General features: G+C 42.1%; 1 protein-coding gene across 1 annotated transcript in view; it reads left to right on the top strand.

Moving 5' to 3' along the window:
• ncanb (neurocan b) overlaps nucleotides 1-12,649 on the top strand; it is a 104,006-nt gene extending 91,357 nt beyond the window's left edge. Inside the window, exons 14-15 of the mRNA XM_062395677.1 lie at nucleotides 5,242-5,424; nucleotides 6,811-12,649. Of these exons, the coding sequence (XP_062251661.1) occupies nucleotides 5,242-5,424; nucleotides 6,811-6,947 (320 nt within the window). The 3' untranslated portion in view covers nucleotides 6,948-12,649. The remainder of the gene's footprint in view (nucleotides 1-5,241; nucleotides 5,425-6,810) is intronic.
• The last annotated feature ends 10,260 nt before the right edge of the window (nucleotides 12,650-22,909 follow it).

Raw genomic sequence — 22,909 nt, forward strand, 5'->3', positions numbered from 1 at the left:
GATATATATATATATTATTTTCATATCACTGAAAAGAGGTGAGGATGTCATCTGAAGAGACGATAGTGGGAAAGACTCATCATGCAGATTATTTGTGCAGACAAATTGCCCAGGCCCCCGAATCATCAATCACACACATATTAAACCGGCTGATTTGGCCTCACACTTGATTTTCTGGAAGGAAAAAGATCAAATTGAAAGAAATGGCCCAGAAATCTTTTGATTGAGCCATCCTCCCAGTTAAATATCAAGTGGCACAAGTTTCACTTTCTTCCGTACACATTTTTTCCCATCATTGAAACGGCTCTACAGACCAATCAAAGTCCGGAATTTACCCAACTTTGTGACATTTTAACTCGGAACATTTTCTGATTAAATAAAGCTGTTTCAACGTTTAGACGCAGTATTCGATTTTTTATTCAACATTGAAGAAGAAAGGAACAAAATCCTTGAATAGAAATAAGCACAGGCTGTTCACATGTAGATGATAGTGAAAAGGGAATAACAGTTTTCTGCCTTTGAGCTCTTCTCTTGCGGATGTGAGGGAATTTAGCTGCAACGGAAATTGTGAAAAAAAAAATTGTGAAATGATTCCATGGTTTCGCTGGTTCATTTTGTATAGAGAGAGGAAATCAAATTTTTGCATGACATTCTCAGCTTCCTCTCAGAGTGCTTTAGGAATTGACACGCACCAACGTGTGTATTCGTGTGTAATGTGATCACTGTGGGATACACACATATAACCCTGGCTTTTCTCAAGTGCTTTTTGACATAAAGGGGAACAGCTATTTTCATTTCGGTACAAGTTACCTAACCAGCTGGAGGGCATGCTTGCAGTGTGTGTCTGTGTGTGTGCGCACATAAAAATGATCCTAATTTGTTTATTAGTGCTGATGATGAGTTGAGGCTCTTTTCATGCAGCTGGGCTTGGGAGTGTGAAGAGGGCTGCGGCTCAGTGGAGATCAGCATCAGTGGTTGATCCAGTAGTTGTCCACTGACCAGAGGGTCGGTAGTTTGATGCCAGCGGTTCATAGACTGCGATCTTCTCTTTACTTAGGCTTCAAGCTTTTGAAAGACTTTTGATTATTAATTTTTGACATAATATTTGATGTGGAGCTACTTTCACATGATCCCTCATGTATGTTGTCATAGTCCCAGTTTTATTTTGTCATGCACTTCACATGCTGTTCCGCCTGTGTCCAGTTGTTGTGGTCACTTTAATTCCAACTGTCTCCACCTGTTCCACTGGATTTCTTTGTGCTTCAGTTGAAACTGGAGTTTTTTCAGTTGTTATTTCACTCTCCTGCAGGTCTAGAAACATGCTGCATAAATGCTTAATTTTAACTGTCCAACCATGGTCTACAACAACATGCTGTTATTCTAGACATTTATCATCAATCATCAATATTCCAGCTGAAGCCTTGTTTCATTTTAACTTCACTACCGAACCCTAAATTGCCTCTGACAAAGTTTGAATGGTGTGTGATAGTGAAAGCGCTGGGTATTGAAGTTTAGGAATGTGTTTGTGTGAATGGGTTCAACTTGTACAATAAGGGCCGGTCACACATACATGGACGTAGCAGTGGTGAACTTTCGCCTCAAGTTCACTTTCCGTCTGTGTAAGCGAGGGGGGAAATAAATATTGGCCTCCTGTGGCAAAGCAGATCCACAGTGTGGCTTCGCGTGGAGTTCATCTTTGGTGAACTTTGATCCACGGTATTATCTACGCATTTGCCCTCAAGTGCTTCAGTGGTCAACACGTCTGGAAGAGAGCCGTGTTTATCTTCTATCTTCTATCAAACTGCAGCTGCTTCAGCAATCAAAAACTGTTTACCTTCCGGGTGGAGCTCCTCACTGGATGAAGTTTGGCTCCTATTTATACAACTGAGCTCTGATTTACTCCTACAATATTATAATGTATAATAATTAAGTGCTTTTCTTTGTTTGCTGGTTTTTGGGTGACAGACCGATCCATATACAGCAGGAGCTGTGGACACTGGAGATTATAGCTGTGGTTTTTGAGCCATGTTGGATTTATTTTGTTCACAACAATCTAAAGCTCCACGGTTCTATGCCTCCTTATCCCTCGCTATCAGTTGGTCTGAGCTGCTGTCACCGGCACCTCAGAGATCAAACCTACACAAACAACAGTGGTGGTTTGTTTTTTGAATTTGTATTGTTTTAATAAACAAGACAGCGTTTGTCCTCATCCACTGTTTCCATGAGAGACCGACTCCCAGTAGTGGGAGACTGCACACACACTTTCATGTGTCTGACTCGCTCTAACGTGATGCTGTAGGTGAGCAGATGCTTTGAGGCCACGGAGAAGCGCAGAGAGGAACCAGCATCTCAGTGCCGGCAGCTGTCCCAGTGTCTCTAACTCACAGTGACTTCATCCTGCAGACACAGGCCTGCACTGACAGCAAGCCCCTCTCCCAGTGGGTTGTTCTCAAGTGTACAGCTGCTTTATTGTGTGTGACCTGCATGGAGGAGCGACTTCAAACTTTAGATAAACCTGAAGTCACTGCTAGAATTTATAGCACCTATGATATTAGTCAAAGTAACATATGAAGTGTTCTCTTGACTCATGATCTTGATCTGTTTTTTACTTTTGGACAAGAAACTCCTCTTTTCAGCTTCTCCCCTTCTTTAGGATCTCTGACTCATGTCTCCAGCTCCCCCAGACGTCTGTATTCCTACATTTCCTTTTTTTAAATTTAGCTTATTACTTGTCTTGGTCTTCCAAAGTTGGGGTCCACACACTTTTGATGAGTGTCCTTAGGGTCGTAAATATAATATTTAAGGCCTCTCCCGCAGCTTATTACAGCGCCTAAAACTATTCTTTATTCCCAAAGATTACATATTGAAACGGTCTGTCATGAAAAATTCCCCTCATTGCCTTAAAATGTAACTCTTAGCTTCCTTCCACATTTCATCACTTAGATCTGTGAATATATTTATAAGGCCCCTGCTCTAGTCCCCATCCCCCCCCCCCCCCCCCCCCCAGACACACACACACACACAGGGTTGGTTTCTTTGGTTTGTGATAACACAAACTCTGGTTGTCTGAATCCAGTTTTTCAAAGACTGGCATTTGTTTAATGCTGTGTTAAGGTGGAGATATTCATGGTGCTGACTGGTTATTTTTCTCATCATAAAAAGCATCAGGGGGCATGTTCAAAAATTGAATTTTCACCAGAGAGGGATTTTAAAGCTGGCTCTGTCTGTGTGGCTGTTGCATGTGTGACACACTTTACACTTTAAGTCAAAGCTTAAAAGAAGGAAACGTGGCTTTGGCGAATTTTTGGAGAGTTCATTATTATTGACTTTTTCGAAAAAGTCAAGGTCCGCTCTCACAGCCGTCTACATCCTTCAGGCTTTATTCCTCCAAAGACCTTTCCTGAAATAAAGACTCATAAAATCATGGCTCCATTTGCCTTTGCTTGAGTTTAGTGACATTTTCTTTAATCCCTTCTTCAATAGATTCCGACTTCCCTCGCTACCGCGATGGGAAATCGTTCAACAGTGTTCACAGGTGAGGGCTAATGGAAAACTACCTCTTTAGCCTTCCATTTGCTTTGAGTCAGACGTGGTCTCAAGTGAGGAGGGAAGTGCTTATTGCCCCTTCCTTCCACAACACATTAAACTGTAAATGTGGCACTAAACCTTTCATCAGCGTTAATGACACTGCTCTCCCTTATTAAGAATTTAGGAGGTATTAGGACAAGGACAAGGGAATGAAGAGGGACTGTAAACATTCTCTGATCAGCTGGTTTCATTTTGGGGATTATTGAGTCAGGATGGTCCACTGGTCCAAATTGGCTTTACTTGGGTATAGTAGAGGCAATGTTGTTTCATTGTCATAGGCCACATTTACTGTATGTGTCACAAAAATTAAGGCAAAGTGTCAAGAGAAACCTGAATTGTTTTAAGATTTCCTGTTGAAATCTAAATGATACAGGTTTTAGTGGACATTTGTGGGTATTGGTCAATACAGTTGGATTTAAAAAGTCTAAATATTGGTGTTTTAATGACGGGGACAACCCTGAAAACTGTTAATAGCATGATATAATAAAATTGTTGTTGTTGGACGACATTGTTGGACGACATCATAGCGCCCCTGAAGTTAAACCAAATCACCTTGATCGCCCCCTGGTGGCTGGTTGCAGTATAGCCATAAACTCCATCTCTTCCATGTTAACAGATAGGGCAATAAGTTCATATATTACTTCCCCTTCTACTTCTGCTGCTCTAACCAGTCAAAATATCTGCTGTTAGATTACAGATCTGTGATTTTAAAAGCATTTTTGACAAGGCATGATGTTTGCAAGGCTGTAAAGGTTCAGATTAGCATCATATATTCAGAAACCAGAACAACATGTAAATTGAAAGATGGACGACCTTAGACAGTAAAAACTGTGAATATTGATCAAACAAATACAGAAAAAATAAATAAAAAGATTATTGTTAATCCTCTTCCCGATGTTATTTCAATTGAATATATGTATATAGCTGTTTTGTTTGTCGTCTCCACAAAGATGGTGTAAAAATGATAACACACATTCAATGTCACAATGCGACCTGGTGCTCAGTTGAAAATATCCTCAGCACTGCATTGAAAATGGAGCTTCTTCCTCTTCCACTTATTGTTAACAGTGAGCTCAGCCGCTTCAGTGACTCATAAAAGCTTTTTGGTCCATCATTTTCAAATGCAGGGAAATGGACATTCATTCAAACTTTCATAATGGTGGCCTTTAGCTGAATGATTACTATCATACTATATACTACCATCTACTATACAATCCCCTGCTGCCTCCAGTGAGTAGAGACTTGCCGCCACTGACATGAGAGTTTAAAAACATCTGTGGGGTTCTGACCAGTCTTTGTCCAGAGAGTCAGTCCTCTCTCCGTCTCCTCTCGTGTAGAGATTTCTCGGTTTCTGCTTCTTTCTTTGTCCAAAATGCTTTTTACTTGGACAGACACGTTGACCTGCAGACGTTTAATCCACATTCTGATGTTTGTGCCTTTGTCTGGTTTTCTAATTGAAGTTTTATATGTCCTTAAAGTGCAGAAAAAAACGAAATATTTTAAATAAGAAAGGTAATCAGAAGAATCCAGGTAAAAGTCAGAGTCATGTGGGCTTCGAATCCACCTCCTTCATTAAATGTATCCTAATCACCCTGGAGGAAACAGACAGAATGGACAACCTGAATAATGCTCTCCATTTATCTGCCCCTACAGTGCTTTGTGGAGCCCCTCCCCCTGTGGATAACGCCTTCCTGATTGGTCGGAAGCGTTCCCACTACGACATCCACTCCGTTGTGCGCTACCAGTGCGCCGACGGCTTCCTGCAACGCCACGTGCCCACCGCTAAGTGCCGCGCCAATGGCAAATGGGACCGACCCAAAATCATCTGCATAAAATGTGAGTTTTACACGACGTGGGTTTTTTTTTCACAGAGCAAGAGGCAGCGCAACAAGACTTGGAGCAGTATTTCCATTTGTTAGGTCATTTTCACATTTAGACTTTCTTCTTATTTTTAACGTATGCACCACCTCAGGTCCGGGAGGCCAACCTCTTACATTAACTGCCCTCGAGAGCTGCTGTCACCGGTGCATTCAGGCTTCCCAACCGTGCTCTCATTATTAATAATTGTAAGCAAAAAGACAACTGTGGTTTCAGACTAAATTAATTCCCCTGGGCTCACTTAGAAGTGGTAGAGTCTTCTTTGAAGTGATTCATGCTTGAGGTGGAATCGTTTTTTGTGCACCGGCTTGACCGTCTGTGGAATACAAAAGCTGTGACTTGAAAACTAAAAATGTTCAACCACAGTGAAATATATATTTTTATACTCCATGTCATTTAAGAGCTTTTTGGGCAGATGGAGTAAAATCCTGCAGAAAATATTCTCATATCCGCTGTGAGTTTTTTAAATGGAGCAAAATGAAGACATGTCACTATAGAAGCTACCACTTATTTTAGTGCAGTGCAGAATCTAAAATCAGCAATAACACAACTTTATTATGCAGCTGTTTTGCACGTTATCTCCTTTGAGCCTTGAACTGCTCTTAAAATAAATGTGTTTTTTTCCAGAATGTTTTTAAAGCACTCAGTCTGACTATAACAGAATAGAGGTCATAACTTTTCAGCATAATTTCTTGCTTCCTCAGAGATATGAGGGGTTGATGTATATAAATATTCAACAAACCGGGCCGTGTATTTCATTTCACTCCTCTCACAATGTGACAGTAATGATGAAATACTGGAATAATGTAGCCTCTGTTCAAAGTGATAAAGATTCCTTTGCTTATGACTCTTTATCTTTGGAGTTGTTTTACGGCCTGGAGTTATAGCATCATTATCATTCAGCGCAGATGACGTTTCTTTGTTGGCGAAATCCGGGACAGAGAAACCTAATTTGGCAGTACACCCCAGGAACAGGCTTACTCTGCGGCTGTGAGTGGGTGGCTGTAGCTCAGCGTGCTCTTGCCAAAGGCGCCCAGTGGACTGAACGCGAGATAAAACGGATTCTTTCAGTGCGCTGGAAACAGTTAAACCATCTACAGACAACACGTGGTTTCGACCTTCTCGGCTTTTAGATCCCTCTCGTGTGCACCTAGTTTCACCTCTGTCCGACTGTCTGTCTGAATGCCTCTGATGCCTGTCACTGATTCATCTCGCTCTTGCATCAGTTTTTTCCACTTTCATCTCGTTCCAGCTCCGACATGTATCTTCAGATGGATAAATAAATAAATTGTCCCTGTCTTTTGATGTTATTTCACTGTCTTTTTCCTCCGCTTGCTCCACCAGCCCGGCGAGCCCACCGCTACCGGCGCCACCACCACAAGGGCAGGAGGGAGCGCAGGAAGCACAAGAGGCACGGCCACAGAGAGGGGGGCCACCACGGAGGGGAGGCGGGCCACGGCCACAACCACGTCCACTTCTGAACCAAAACATCCCCTTTTTCCTCCTGAGCTGCCGACTTCAGTTTGCCTGACTCCCCCTTGTCCACATTTCACAACCTTACAGCCCAGAACTCTCTACCCGAGCCCCCCTCTCCCAAACCCACCCTCCCTCCCTGCACTGCCCTGCCCTTAGCTCCGAGTCAGCCTGTGTCGTCGTCGAGTCTGAGGCCTGACAGAGCGCTGCCAGGTTTCACCAGGACTGCGAAACAACTCCCTTTATACTCTTTTTACTTTCTTTTCCCTCTTTTACTTTCCCGTCTTGACCTGTCTGTCTCTCGACCCAGTTTCTCTCCCTTTCAAGCTCAACGATGACCTGAAACATGGGGCTGCGCTGACCTGTTTTTTTGAAAAAAGAAAAAAAAAGAAATACCTTTGAGATCCACAGCGAACAATCTGGAGAGAGGAGTGGTTTAGTACAACCTGTAAATAGGGACATCGCTGAAAATCAAAATCAGACGAGTCACGGAAGTTTGAGCCTCATGTCGTTGACTTGAGCATTTTGTCAGTTGAACACGTTTTCTTTTTTACCAACTGTGTTTCGTTTCTTGACTCTGCTGCTTTCGGTTGGCTCTTTGTAAGACAGTGTATTTGACTTTAAATGACACAGGGCGTTCTCCTGCAACATAACTGATTGATTTTCTTCGAATAGGAGGAGCAGCTGTAATTGTTTAATTTGATTGTTAGCGTTGTATCTTATTGTCGGTGTGAGACAGTTACTTTAGATCAGATGCTAAACCCCCAGAGGAGAACGGAAAATGCATCACATCTCAATTCAGCTTCGCACATTACGCATCAGTCACTGTTCAGATGTGTCGAAAGATCTCGAGCGTCTCTTGTTGTGTCAGACGTCCTCCGCTGTTGTCGTCGAGGGTTAATCTGAGCGACTGATGTCAGTTTGTCAGAGCTTAGCTCAGTTTTCCCATATTTGCTTTGTCTTTTCTCGTCGTTTGTGCTGCTGCAGGAACATGTGCTGTGAATTAATCAAGCTGATGCAGCAGGATCAAGTTCATCTCATTCATCCCTCTTTCTTTTACCTTGTTTGGTCTGATGAGAAGAATGTATGCCGTCAGCTGTGTGTAGCACAGAGAAAGCCTCATCATAAGTCACGGGCAGCACAAGATATGACAAGTCCGATAAGAGTCTAATTCAGGGACCCTCCAGGGCCATGATGGCCATCATTCAATTCTATCAGTCAGGTTGAGAAATGGCTTGCATTGTTTAACACTTAAACTGTCATAAATTGTTTTATTGACATATTTACATATAACGTTAAAACTTAAAATCAGTTATAACACCGATGAGAGCAGTGAGGGAGAGTCAAAATGGGTGATAAATAAAACAATTTATTGAGGCAGCATTAAATATTAGATTAAACTAACTTAAGATAACAGTTTTTACAGTACTCTGTGTTTGTGTGTGTGTGTGTGTGTGTGTGTACTTGTACTTATGAGGACCATTTTAAGCAAGACCTTACAAATTTAGGGCAATTATGAAAGACTGCTCTTAAGGTGAAGCCCAATTCATGCTTCTGTGTCGACCCACGTCGTAGCTCCAGTGAAGCCTGAGCGTAGACGTGTTCCCATCAGGGAACTCCACCCAGTTCCCTGACGGGCACCTCCCCAAAAACAACGCGTCGATGGCGATGCAGCCGCAAGAGCTGTGATTGGTCCGCTTGGTAGCATGATATTTACAGCAGAGAGTTTATTTTCTGAATCTTCTGCTTTGCCTCAATCGGTTTAAATGTTATACAGACCATCTCCACCAATGTCTTTGTATGCACCTATGCTCAGTGTCCTCACTAAGACAGAAGTACAAGAATGTGTGTGTGTGTGTGTGTGTGTGTGTGTGTGTGTGTGTGTGTGTGTGTGTGTTTATGACTGAAGATGTTGACAGTGGCTCCTCAGTGGATGATGATAGAGAGCGGCAGCGGAGATTAAGACTTCCCCATTTCTGGGGCAGAGGGAGTCTCGCCGCTCTCACACCTGTGCTTGCTCCTGCTGCGTGTCCTGCTTTAAAGAGGAGGTCGAGACGTCTGCTACAGGCGCTCTGCTCTCTTTTCCCCTCCACTTTACTGCCGGCTGAAATTGCTGTTTTCTTAAACCCAGCACTTAAGGTTGGAGCTCCCGGGATTATATCCCAAACACTGACTCCGACACTTTTTATCCTCTATGATTCTCCATCTCTTTCTGCTTTGTCCCCCTTCCACACCTCTTTTTATTTATCTCCCTCACTAAATTTTCTTTTTACTGTCACTGTCTTTTTACAACTGAAAAATAGTGGAAGATAAGCACAGTTACATTTAATTTAACCTGCTCTTTATTACGAAGATACTACACACAGTTTTTTCATCAGTCTGTCAAACAAACTATAAAAATAACACTAAAGCAGAATTGAGTATTATAAAGCCACATGAGGTAAAAGAAAAGAAAATCAATGTTTGTCTCCTCTCACCTTGACAATGACACCAGTCTCCTGCATGAAGGGGGACAGTGATCCCTACACCTCCCTATCAGTTTAATTAATCTACCACATCACTAATTAACAAGCTGCATTATCTGCAGAGCCACAGAGCAGCGATGACGGGGGAAGGGTTAGGGTGACGGACAGGAGGTCCAGAGAACTGTCGCAGCCGTCAACCCACCGTCGTCTCATAGATGTCAGACTGCCGGGAGCCTCTTCTTTTTGGGGAAGATGGATTGACCACGGGGGAATGATGGAAAGGGGCAGACAGGAGGAATTCAAATCTGAGCCGATGCCCGGAGACAGTGCAATTAGAGATTCATTAAAGCTCAGCACAAACTTTCTTAAAAAACGATTTGATCAAATGATATGTTTAGTAAAATCAGGCTGGAAAACAGTAGCGGAGACAAATTTGGACAAAATTAAATGGAGACATCAAAACCAGTTCAACTTATTGAACTGTTGATGAATCTACTTTCATGTCTTTGTCTTTGCTCTACAGAGATTATTAGGTCTTGAACAAAAATACCACACATTTAGGTAAATCCTCAACTCTCACTCAAATTGATTTGACTGATTATTGTGTCTATTTGTAAAGTTTGACCTGACATCTTCCACCAAACCATCAAAATAAAACTGTTTGCTGCGGTGATGCTGCCTCCAGGGCTGTGTGGTATTTTCTGTCAGTTAGAGCTTTTGTGCGTTGTGAAGGCGTGAGGCTTTCTCAAAGCAACTCTCTCACAATAACACTTTAAGTAGCGAGTAGTAGTTCTTTTCAGATTTCAAAATGTCTGTCCCTCTTTCCTTTGAACTCCTCCTTTTCTCATCTCCTCCGTTCCCAAACCCTCTCGGTTTCCCCCTCATCTCAGGTTGAAGCCCAGACAAAGCACACAGACAGCAACGAACGCCCTTCGATTGTGAGTCTTAATTCCTCTCCATTAATCTCACGCCGTGTCTCGGCCCAGCAGCGAGTCTCACACCTGAGGCGAGAGCAGCAGGTCTCCTCTCAGGCCGAGCAGCAGATCCTCATTGTGACCCCGTCGTTCCCCTCACAGCTGAGGACGTCTGAGTTCAGCCAGGATGAGATTGAAAAGGGAGTGGGTTTGTGGTGTCACTGTCGTCTAAACAGCTGAGGCAGGAAAACAGTATTGTTTTTTGTGAAAGAATGTGTGTTTAGTTGAACCAGTGTGACAAGTGTGTGAACAAGGCAGAGGATATTGACTGTGTGTGTGTGTGTGTGTTAATTGTGTCACAGCAGGTGGGAGCAGCAGCATTCTTAGTATTCTTACACAAATAAAAAGCACAACACAACCACAATATACAAAAAATTATTTTATATATGGTAGAGAAACACACTAACTTACATTTCTTCAAGCATTAAATTGAATATAGTAAAACATAAGAAGCCAATCCGACATCCTTAAAGCATTTATCTGCATGATATACAAAATAAATATGTTATGTCTTTATGATACCTAAAGGCCAGATTTCCCTACAAGAAGGAGAGAGAGGGGAGAGGTATTTTGTTGGCTGCAATATGCAACCTCCCCTCTAGAGGGCCACTAAATCCCAAATAGTGAGCCTTTAAATGTGCATGTGATGACTACACTCATAACATCATGCTAAAAGTCAGCTGTGTTTTCACCAGTTGATGGTCTATAGACTATATCCAAAACATGGAAACGAGTAAGCCGCATTGTTCTTGTTCCTCTGTAGAGTGAGGTCACTTTGCCCTATAGAATCATTAAAGCTACGTTACATTGTGAAGGTTACGTTTGAGCAGATAAATCCATCCAGTACACTTTTCATCATGAGAATCCCTCTCATTGGAGCCCATTGTTCCATCCAAAGCTTGACAGACCTACTGTGCTAAGTTAACGGTTAAGATCTGATTGGAGGGAGTTAGATTCAGACCCTGTGTTTAAGTCCATTCACAAACTAAGTGTGACAGAAAGCTAAGAATCTCTGGTTTCCTACATGAACTGTAACCACTTTCCTTTTCTGTAAACCTCCGGCACTTGAACGCAGCACTCGTCGGGCAAAGTGGTAGAGACTGTTGTCCTCAGCCGCACACAGACAGACTATTGATTTCATGATTAGCCCGTCTGTCTTTGATTCCTATTTAGTCTGTCGATAGCATCGACGGCACAATTGCGTCGATTGACCACTGGATATTTTCTAAACGACAGGAAAACAGACATTGTCATTGTTTACTCTGCTCCTCAGTGTCATTTGACAGGTTCTACTCGACTATTGTTTATCTTCATCATCTCATATTCTTGTTCTTGTCTTCAGCTCATCAGACCTTTCAACTCTCTCTCTCCTTCTTTTCCTCTTGTGCTTTGCTGCATTGCCCCTTAACTTCTTATGTACAGTTGCACCCCTGCTGGTATTTGTGCGACACTGCGTCTCTGTCTGATGCCGAGTCGGGGCGATTCATTCCCGTCTCGAGAAAGGCTTTGTTCTGTTGGGATGGATGGATGGATGAATGGACATTATTACAGTGAGCTCTCCTCTGTGATGTAAATACTCTGAAGCTCCCTCTTTCGATTTGTTTTAAATCCATTTAAACTCTGAGGTGTGTTTGTTGCTTAGCCTCCCTGGACCACGTTCATACAGCCAGTGAAGATCCGAAACCTGTCATCTCCCTCTTTCTGTTCCTCCCTCACACAGACACACACACACACACACACACACACACACACACACACACACACAAACACACACACACACTGCTGTTTTAAACTGCTGCATCAGAGAAACAGACCCGCTGGACTACACACGGTGAAGGAGAGCCAGAAGCAAAGTCACAGTTCACAGCACAGACCAACATTTCTCCTTTGGCTCTGGTCCCTGCACAACACTTCAGAATGGGGCTACTGTAGCTGTGTGTTAACTGTGAGCACGGACGCACTATATCTGCGACTGGGCCCGTCTGCTGCCGTGTGAATGTGGTCCACAAGTATTTTTCCATATTTATTGATGTATATTCTTATGAATTCCAGTCCTGTTATTGTATTATATTCTTTACAAGACAAGCGATCATTAAAGGAACCTCTTGTTTGGATCTGTTATCTGGCTCCATTGTGTTTACTTGGTATGGTTTATTTAAAGCCACAGTACATGTACGTGTGTTTAAAGCTGTTGTAATGTCTTTAAAGAGGATCTAATATAATCATAAAAAGAACATAACATGTGTTGTTAGTGTTTTTCTAATCCTAATCTGAAATAAATCTGGTTGTTTAAAAGAAAAGTACTCGCATAATATTTCGGAATCGGTCCAGTAGATCTTCTCCACCGGCAGCTGCAATATAAAAATCTTATGGGGAAACATGTTGGTCCACAAAAAGTTCACTAAAAGTTTTTATTTCCTACGATTTTTGGGTCTTTGGCGAGAGTTTGTCAACATTACATGTCTCACTCAACAAGAGGGGTCACTGTCTAGTCTCCTGAACTCCTCAGCTTGTTCTCTCTCCCTCTCTCTCTCTCTCTCTCTCTCTCTCTCCTAATCAGCATTTAGCTTCTCAAATTCAACCTCCTCTCTCCAACTGCCACTCTCATTATGTTTCCAGCTCCGTCTTCCTGCAACAGCCCGAGTCTGACGGGACTTGAGAGTTAGACTTCTCGTTGAGCGAGACATGTTGTCCAGGAGATGTAAGTCATAATTCAGTTTAAGACCAGTTTAGCTTTAGCATGAATACTGGAAACGCAGAAGCAGCTAGCCTGGGTCCAACCAGTATAATCTGTCTAGAAGCTCACGTGTGAAAACAAGAAATCGCTTCAATTTGGAACCAGTTGCCAGGCAACCAGCATAGAAGTGGAAGTTTCCATTTTGTACAATGTTGTTGAAGGCTACAGATCTCGTGTCTGAAACTGAGTCTCTGTGAATGTAAGACATATGTTGATTCGAAACTTGAAAGAAGAAAAACAGACCATGAAATCAAAGTTTTAAACCCAATGCAGCAGCAAGGCCAAACATTTGAATTGTTCAAACGTTCATTCAGCTCCACACAGACATTTGCTTAGAATGATTATATCGACCACTTTGAATTTGTTATTCATTCCTGAAAGTGCATGTGAAACACATTTGTGTTCTCCACCATTCAGACCTATTCTCTCCTCTCTGTCTCCCTGGTTCTCTGTGCACAAAATCTTCGATAACTCACTAGGCTGCCGATGTTTTTTTTTTACCGGAGAACAATCTACGCCTCTCCGACCTTCATGTGTTGAACAGATGCATCTGTAAATCTCCTTGGATTCAGCTGAAATATGTTTCCAATAACTCCAATACAATTTTCCTCCCCAGTTTTTTTTTTTCTTCATTTTTATGAATATATTCCAACTCTCCGGCTGCATTCAACAAAAGCGGTCGCCAAGGGCAAGTCCCCCTGCAGCATGAGCGATGGAGTGGGAGGAAGAGAGGAGACGGACAAGTGAGGGGGGGATCAGAGGTAACGGAAAGAAGGGAGGAGGGAGAAAGTGGAAGGAGAGAGAGACTGAGAGAGACCGGTTCTGAATACACCCACTGTTATACGGTCTAACCTGAGAGACCTTCAACTCACCTGAACTTCCTCTGATGAGATGAATGTGAGAGTCTCTCCTCTTATCACTGAAAGGTTTCATTTCCTCGCATCTCCTGTAAAAACACAAGCACCTCTGTCTCTCTGTCGTTCTCTCTGCCTCTCCTTTCTGATATGTGACTCGCTCGCTTCATTATTATTCCGAAACGACGGAAGAAGCCACAGTGCCCGGGTTCCTGCTTTTCTGTCGACAATCAATCAGCCTGAATATAGAATCTCCTTTACATCCTCTGCCTCTGTTCTGGCTGCCTCGCTGATGTTTTATTGTTTGCCCCGCTCAGTCAATTCCAGGAGCAGGGCTCATTAACGCTGCTCACCGTGGAGTTTCTCTTATTCACAGCTCAAAGTGACCTTCAGCTCTCCTCTGTTGCAGAGCAGTGGAAAGAGATTTGTTACAGCCACTTAAAGAGGCGCCCCCAAACGATAAACACCGTGAGCCCTGAGATAGTTGCCTCCGAGGACCAGCGCGCACTTTTCCGTTAAAGTCTTTGTGAAGCTTAAAGAAACATGCCCCAGCATCCTGGAACTTCCTGATAATAACCAATGAAAAGATTTAAAAACATGCTATTGATAGTCCAGATTTGTCTTGGTTCTTGTTGTACAACTTGGCTTTGAGCTGAGCAGATAACTTCCAGGCGTGGAGATACTGCTCATCATAACCTTGTTCCTGGGTCGATATCAGCCTCATCTGGCAGGCATGGCGAATCTCCAGCATTATCTCCTAATGACGCTGCCAAAGTTCAAGAAGATTAAAAAAAAAAGCAACCGGGGATTTGCATCATCTTAGAGGCCGTGGTGTCTCCGACTCAACCCCGACGCCGCTCTGCCTCCTCCTTCCACAGATACCGTCTTTATCTCTGACATAAACATAAGAGGCTGGAGGGCACTTTTATAAACTTTCTTTTTTATTATTTTTTCTCCTCCTGCGCGCACGCAAACACCAAGCTGCTTATCCAAATCAAAAAAGGATTAATATGCATCGTAACACTGTTTATCTCCATCATCTTTATTGCAGCCAGGTTGTTGAATAGCTTCACCCATGAATCTGCATCCACACACCCGCCCTAATTATTGCTGCAGATGGCGACGCGTCAGCTCACTAACAGCTCCTTTTACAGTGTAAGTGTGTGTGTGTGTGTGTGTGTGTGTGCGCGCGCGTGCGTGCGTGCGCGCGTTTGTGTGTTTGATTATGTGTGTGTGTGTGTGTAGGCGTGTGAGTTTGTGTAAGAGGAGCAAAGCCAGCAAAAACATCAGTGTGAGCCAGGTCTTCCATACACTTTGCCTTCACACTCTGCTCTGCCAGCTGTGTACACAGAGAGCAGTGTTTTGTTGGATGACCCTGACTGACAATATTGGAAATTCTGCTTTATCAAGCAGATTTAAGCACATCTATCAACACGGTACATTTATGTGTACTTCACTTCAGTATTCCAATGTTGTGTTTCTCACTCCAACTTTGCCACATTCCAGCTGGTTGCAGTTGCAGTGGTGAAACATTTGTCCCATTTCAAGTCTTACATATATTTATAGATGCAAACAAAAAAGCCTCCCCTCCATGAATAGCACTCAAGTTGAACCAGGAGAAATGATCAGAGAAGGAAAACATTTGAGTAAAAACTGCATAAGGATATGTGTAAATGATTTTCTCCTCAGTCTCAATTAAATCATACTGCAAAAACAGCCTTTTTTTATTCATGGCTTTGTAGCTAATGTAACAAACACACTAAAAATAAACACTTGGAACTTGTTTTTACTTTTTATATAAAAAGTACATTTTGCTGATATAATTGAAGTTCTTTCATTTACACCTGCAACACACAAGTTGAGAAGACAAAATAAAAGATAATGTTGACGCTGTGAACTTGTTAGCACTCATTAGAAGAAAAAAAAAATCACTTTTCTGCACAATTGAGTGTATATCCATTATGTAATGAGTCTTCCCTTGTTTATGGTTTTTAAGTTTTTAGAACATTTAAAAGACTTTTGATATGTCTTCAGAATCTTTTTGTTAAATGTAAAGACTTTTTGGCCTTTTGTATATTTGGTTGTTTGGACTTTGGACTGCTTTTGGGTCCTGTATTTGGATTTATATCTCTGTTGTTTCTACTTTGAGTTTATCATTAAATTGTTACTGTTTTCTCTTTGGAGTTTCCTTTTGTGTCTCTTACATGACCTCATCTCTTTGTCAGATGTTCTCGCTCCTGTGATAGTCTTCGGCCCAATGTGTCACTTATCCTGCCTCCTTCGTGTGGATATATCGTCTCTGTGCTCCACAGCGTCTTCTGCCAGTTTGGTTTTAAACATCTCTGCGTTTCCTCGTGTTTTTTCCTCGCTTAATTGTTCTTATGATTTCTTTTTTTTTATTTAGACTTTAATACCGACCCATACCGACCTGTCAACGTTTGGTCTGCCACAAAAGAAATGTGACACAATATTCTCTCTAGTTAAACTGTTTTGTTCTCTACCAACTTCTGAGGTAAATGTCTTTCCAATATCTATTAAAGCCACTTTAAAAAAGTTTTAATGCAGGACTATCACCTGTAACAAAGTAAATTTCTCTGCTGTGTTGACACTTAACTTTACAGAAGACATATCTGGCTTTTTCAGTTTTTCCCTTTCACTTCCTCTGCGCAGGTAAATAGGTCATTGGCACAAGATCATGAAGTACAACAACAATAAAGTCGAATCCCATTATAGATTTTAAATATATACTTGTACTGAGTATAAATGCTTTTAGACAAAAATAATGTTTTCAATTTAGAAATAAGCTTGTTATCTGCAGTGCTGCCTGCTTTTATTTTCGTAAAAAAATATTATAATAAACTGAAAGTTAAAGATGTACGCTAAACATTTTGGATAACCGTCAGTGAGAATGCAAGTAAATGTTAACCTGTCCCGATAATTCAGGTATTTTGATGAAAACGGGAAAGAGTAGAATCACCCGTGAGAGAAGAGGCTGCTTCCTTCACTCCTCTCATCTCATCTATCCACCACTTATCTACTTGCCAACACAGCGACAGAAAGCTTGATGGAATTTTTGTATATATATATATATATATATAATATCGTTGAATGGTCATTGGTCGTACACTACTGTTCACAATGCATTGTGGGAAGCAATCAGGTAATTATATAGGTATATATAGGTGCATAGAATATATAGAAAATATACTATAAACAGATTCCCAATATATAGTGGACTTCATGGATATTAGTGAGTGATTTCAAAGTCAGTGTAAACTTTTTTATCTTACAATTCTGAACATGTAAACCTGAATGAGAGAATAAGGTAAGTTAAGGATCTGAGTCTGTGACTTTGTCCAATACTGAATCCCCCCACAATGTTTTTTTTTTCACATCTTGTAGGGGACAGCTGCTTTACTTTTAAACCTTTACCTCCCTCTACTTTCTAATCTCTGTACTCGAGGGTTATCTGAGGAGAAATGGCAGGGCAGTGTGATAGGTCCACTGATCTTATAAAATATTCAATGAGAAAGATGTGTGATATAGCTGCTAAACAGACAGAGAAAAAGCTTCACAGTTTTTAGGGTCAGAAGTTTGGGCTCTTAACGCCGACTTCCTCCGCGAGGTCACTTCAAATTCTTCGGAGGCTGAAAGTGCACTCGGCCTGTGAAGTGAATGGTGTGTGTTGTGGCAGCAGTTTTTGTGACTGAGGTGTGATAAGGTTCAGCGGTTGGTGTACTTTCAGGAGCCACTCAGTTCCTTCCCTTCGCTGCAGGACCACAATAGCTCAGTGCCCAGCCAATTTCTGCTTGCTGGTGCAGCCCCCACCCCATACCCTTGAGTTTTCCTGCTTTTCTCCCTTTCCCCACCTTTACCTCTTATCTCCCCGCTTTCATTTTCATCCCTTCACCCTTTCTCCTACCTATCTACCCTCCCCACTTCTCCTTCTCTGTGCCTGCCTTTCACTCTGTCCTTCCCTGTGACTTTGTGTTTGTGGTGAGACTGACTCCACACACTCACACACACACACACACACACACACACACAAATTGACGACTGCATTCTCACACAAATGGCTTGAACTGTTTCATTAACCTCCCACTATTCTCATTCGACCAAATCCAGGACTGTTGAAAGTGCCAAGTGAGTAAACAAGTGTGATTCACTGTTGATGTGGTGAGTGTGGCAGCTTTTCACTGAAGCAAAGAACTAATGGAAAGATGGAGGTTGAAGGTGATGAATCTAAAGTTCACCTTTGCTACATCCTACGGTGGCCGAGAGAGCTCAACCCACTGCAAATTTAGAAAACACATGCAAATAGAACATGTGCAAATTTAGAAAAAACTTTACCGATTTGAAGGCACCAGCCAGGTTCATCAGTTTTTTGGGGTCCCCAGGAAACACATTTGTATGTGTTGGTAATTCGCTGAAGTTGTTTTCTTTTCTTTATAAAAAACAGAGCAAATGCGCTTTTTCAATTCAAACGTAGTAGTTTAGATGTAGCTTTTTCTTTCAAGGCATCGATAAATGTCAGGGCAAACGTGCTTGTTCATTAGCCACTCTGTGCTCCGTCAGATGTTTAACACTTTCATTATCTCAGCACTGCTGTCTGTTTAATGCAACCCAAACTCTGGGGGAAACCTCGCGCAGTTTGTCCTATTTCATATCTCCACAGACCATAATATGTATCAGCACCAGGGTCTTTCAGCTGAATTACACACAGAATGCATAAGGCATTAAGGGAAATAGTTAAGGGAGAGAGTGTAATTTAATAAGTTATTTTACCCTGGGTTTCTGTTATATGGACATGGCATCTGTTTGTGTTTTCAATCATATCTATACTGAGGTCAGATGCAAAATAAGAATTAATCCCTGTGAGCATATAATCTCCAAGCATTTCATCGTTCCCATCATAGCCTGAAGTCAACGCCGTCAACAAATGACTCAGATGTCTGTCGAGAGGGATTCCACTAGTTTCCAGATCTTAATGAAGACATTCTTTGTTTGAATACAATGAATTAGTATAAAAGATTTGCAGTGGGGTTACATGTATATATTTTATATATATTTAACCACTGGAGAAACTCAAATTTTGTCAATTTTTGGCTGTTCGGTTTTGTGGATTCTGCACCTGGAGCATATTGTTTAAAAAAAAAAAAAATTATATGTTAAACTGGCTGAACAATTTAATATTTATACAATCAGTCAGAACTTAATTGCTCTTTAAATAAGTCTTTTTTATACCAATTTCCTGTGGCACAGAATTGCAAACAGTACATCTGAAATCCACAACGAAAGTACAATTTTTGCAGCGTGTCTGGAAAAAGCAAGACAGAATGCTGCAGGGGACACTTGAAGGCACTTAACATTATAGCCAAAATGCCTAGGAATGTCCCGACCAATCAGAATGAGCCGGACACTTTCAGGCACTCATCATTTAGGCAAAATGCCTAGAATTGTCCCGACCGATCAGAATGAGCCGGACACTTCTAGGCACTTATCATTGAGGCAAAATGCCTTGAATTGTCCCACACTTGTGGTTAGGGATGTACAATACATCAAAGATCCCAGAGGTTGCTATAGGAATGCATAGCACATTCTCAAACCCTTTAAACCTTGACCTGTGTCTGACATCTGTGTTTGCACTGAGGCTCCAGCCAAAAATTCATCTTAACAGCCAATGATGTTGCAAAAGGATGTCAATCATTGCAAGAGTCACATTTCAATTTACTTAAGCTTCCTTAAGAGTAAACTACTGAGTTTCCTGTGTTATAAAGGGAGTATTAAAGGAGCGGCTGCATGTTATATGTTTTCTCAATAACACACTGGGGTTTGCATGTATTGTCTGATTAGACCTTTGCTCAGATTCACATTGGGGTTTAATGTGTGATCATCCACACTTAGAGCTCTCCTTTCAGAGCCGACACTTTGTCATGTAAAACAATGAAAAGCACAGGTATAATTACTAACGTTAACCCTGCTGCGCCCAGGACCATGGTATTATGAATGCTGGCTCACTGCATGAACCTGTGGCCCACTTAAATGGAATATAGCCTTCATTAATCGAAATAACATGTTCAAATGTAATTTGTGAAAAAGGTCTGGAAGGTTAAAGGCGTCATTTGTCCAACTGGTGAACAGGTGAAAGAAAACTACCGGGAGAATCAGTGAGATGTCAGCATGTCTGTGGAAACATCTGTGAGATGCACCAGCAGAGGTGAGCGTGCATGTATCTGTGTGTGTGTGTGTGTGTGTGTGTGTGTGTGTGTGTGTGTGTGTGTGTGTGCGTGTGTGTATGTGTGTGTACTTGTACTTGTACTTGTATGACTCGTGTTAATCCTGTGTCTTTGTATTTTCTCGTCCGCTCCCCTCTGCTTTCATCCCAGATCTGTTCAGGGGCCCTGACCTCTGTCGCAGGCTGATGAATGAGATTCGAGTGAGAGCCGGCGTCCTTCCCACTGCTTCGGATTCATTGTGTGGCAAAATACTCTGCTGTTACAGGGTCACCTAACTTCTTGTCGTCCTCAGAAGAAAAAGGCAGAGGACGGAGTGGCTTGATGAAATGGACACAGCGCTGTCATCTTCTGAGCAGACTAGTTGAAAGGGCTCCATCACTTTCCTGCAGTGTGCTGTCTTCGCACCATCATTCTCTCTGCCTTTACCTCTAATGTTTATCTTGTCATGGAATGAAAGGGAACGTAAATAAGCTTTAATCAAGGCCAGTACCCCCCTAATGTTCTGCCTCATGAGGATATTCTGCTGCCTGACCTGTTGAGCTCACCATCTGTGGAATGGGCTGGTGTCTTTGAGCGCTCAGTCGGTCCAACATGTAGCTGCTATTACCATTATTATTCCTGCTGAAGAAAGCTTACTGCGCACAGATCTGTCGTGGGGCTTGCCAAAGCCAAAGCGCTGGCAGACAAGCTGGAAGCATTGGCTGCTATTTATGACCCCGCTCTTACATAAGATGGCGTTGCTGCTAAATGCCGTGCAAAGTGAATTTCAAATGGGTTAACATCACAATCCAGAGCACATAAAAAAACATCTAAATCACATCAGCACTGAAATCCCAAATACATAATTCAGCATGAAAAATAAATGTCATAGTGCATCAAGCAAGACTTTGCTTATTAATTTAATGGCTGTGACTCCAAATCTGCAGCGGCACAGAGTAATGGGGTTGGTGAGTGTACCGAGCAAATCATTAAAATCATCAACTTTCATCATCCAGGTCTTGGAGGTGTTTTTCTCTCCTCTTTGAAAATATAAAATAACAGCACAAAGCCGTCTATAGGGATGTGATTTACTTTTCACGGCTTAAGTTTGTCACTTGCAGCAATCCCTGTATTATGTTGGACATGCTATAAACTTGACTTTAATTACATGCTGTCAGTTGCCATGACGATAACATGGCTTGTTCTGCAGCGTTGGGGTAACACCAACTCACTCCCACTCGGAGCCGGCTCACTGCTCAGCTGCTTCTCTGCTCGGCGAACACTGGATCACGTGAGTCAGAGCAAAGCACAAATACTCACTCAGAAGGCGGTGCAGGTTCTGGTCCAGGCTCTGGTCATCTCACGCCTAGATTACTGTAACTCCCTCCTGGCAGGTCTACCTGCTACTGCCATCCGACCTTTGCAGCTCATCCAGAATGCAGCAGCTCGACTGGTTTTTAACCTAAATTCACTCACACTACTCCTCTCCTCCACTCCCTTCACTGGTTACCGCATCCGGTTCAAAACACTAGTACTTGCGTACCATGCTGTGAACGGATCCGGTCCAGTCTACATCCAGGACATGGTCAAACGTTACACCCCACCCCGTTCACTCCGCTCTGCTTCGGCTAATCGGCTCGTTACTCCCTCACTGCGAGCTAAACACTCATCAATAACACGACTGTTTTCCGTCCTGGCTCCTAAATGGTGGAATGAGCTCCCCATTGACATCCGGACATCAGAAAGTTTACACATCTTCCGCCGAAAACTAAAAACATACCTCTTCCGACTTTACCTTGAATAAAAAAAAAAAATACTACAACAACTTTTGAAACTAACACTTTACTAGCACTTAAATGGCACTTACTTATAGCACTTTGTAGTTTTGCTTTATTTTGAAGAAATTGTACTTTCTTGATTCTTGTCGTCCTTGGTATGTACCCTCGGGTTTGAATGCACTTATTGTAAGTCGCTTTGGATAAAAGCGTCAGCTAAATGAAATGTAATGTTATGTAATGTAAATACTCCAGATTGAAACTTTCATCACTCATCGTCTGTGACTTCTACTTACACAATAACTTTGGTCCTTTGAAGTAGCTGCAGCGTGAGCGCCCCCTGCTTTCACACAGAGGTTAATCACTCCACTACTTTTGGGTTGATCCTGATGCCTTTAAATAATGTCTCTAGCGTAAACAGACAGCTGCTGACCCAGACCCAGCAACTCTGTGGGATACAGGATATAGCTTTTGTTTGATGTCAATACATTTCTGACTCATTGGCATATTTAGCATAAAATTACTCCAAGTCATAACCTGGTTTATTTACTATATTGAATGATATAGTAAATAAATCATGAAAATGTAGTAAATGTTCATGATTCCCAGACTTTACATTTACACTTTACATTGTGTTACAGTGACTTCATCGAGCCCCTTCATGACACTAACATTGTGTCGCTTACTGAGACACTGAACTTCAAATTGCTCCCCGTGGTGAGACATGTGCTTTGCATGTAAGCTGCCAATTGACTGACAGTTCATGTGAAGGAGACACATTGTAAAGTGCTTGGATAAGAAGCTCAATACAAATTGATTTCATGTCCTAACTCATCAGGCCACTCAGTGACCCAACATACCTTAAATGGAAACAATTAATCGAACATTCGATTTCTCCTCAGAGAGAGAAGAAACTGCACCTTAACACAGATTGTTCAACACTTTTATTG

This window comes from Platichthys flesus, chromosome 9, assembly GCF_949316205.1.
Source record: "Platichthys flesus chromosome 9, fPlaFle2.1, whole genome shotgun sequence".
NCBI classification, from domain to species: Eukaryota; Metazoa; Chordata; class Actinopteri; order Pleuronectiformes; family Pleuronectidae; genus Platichthys; species Platichthys flesus.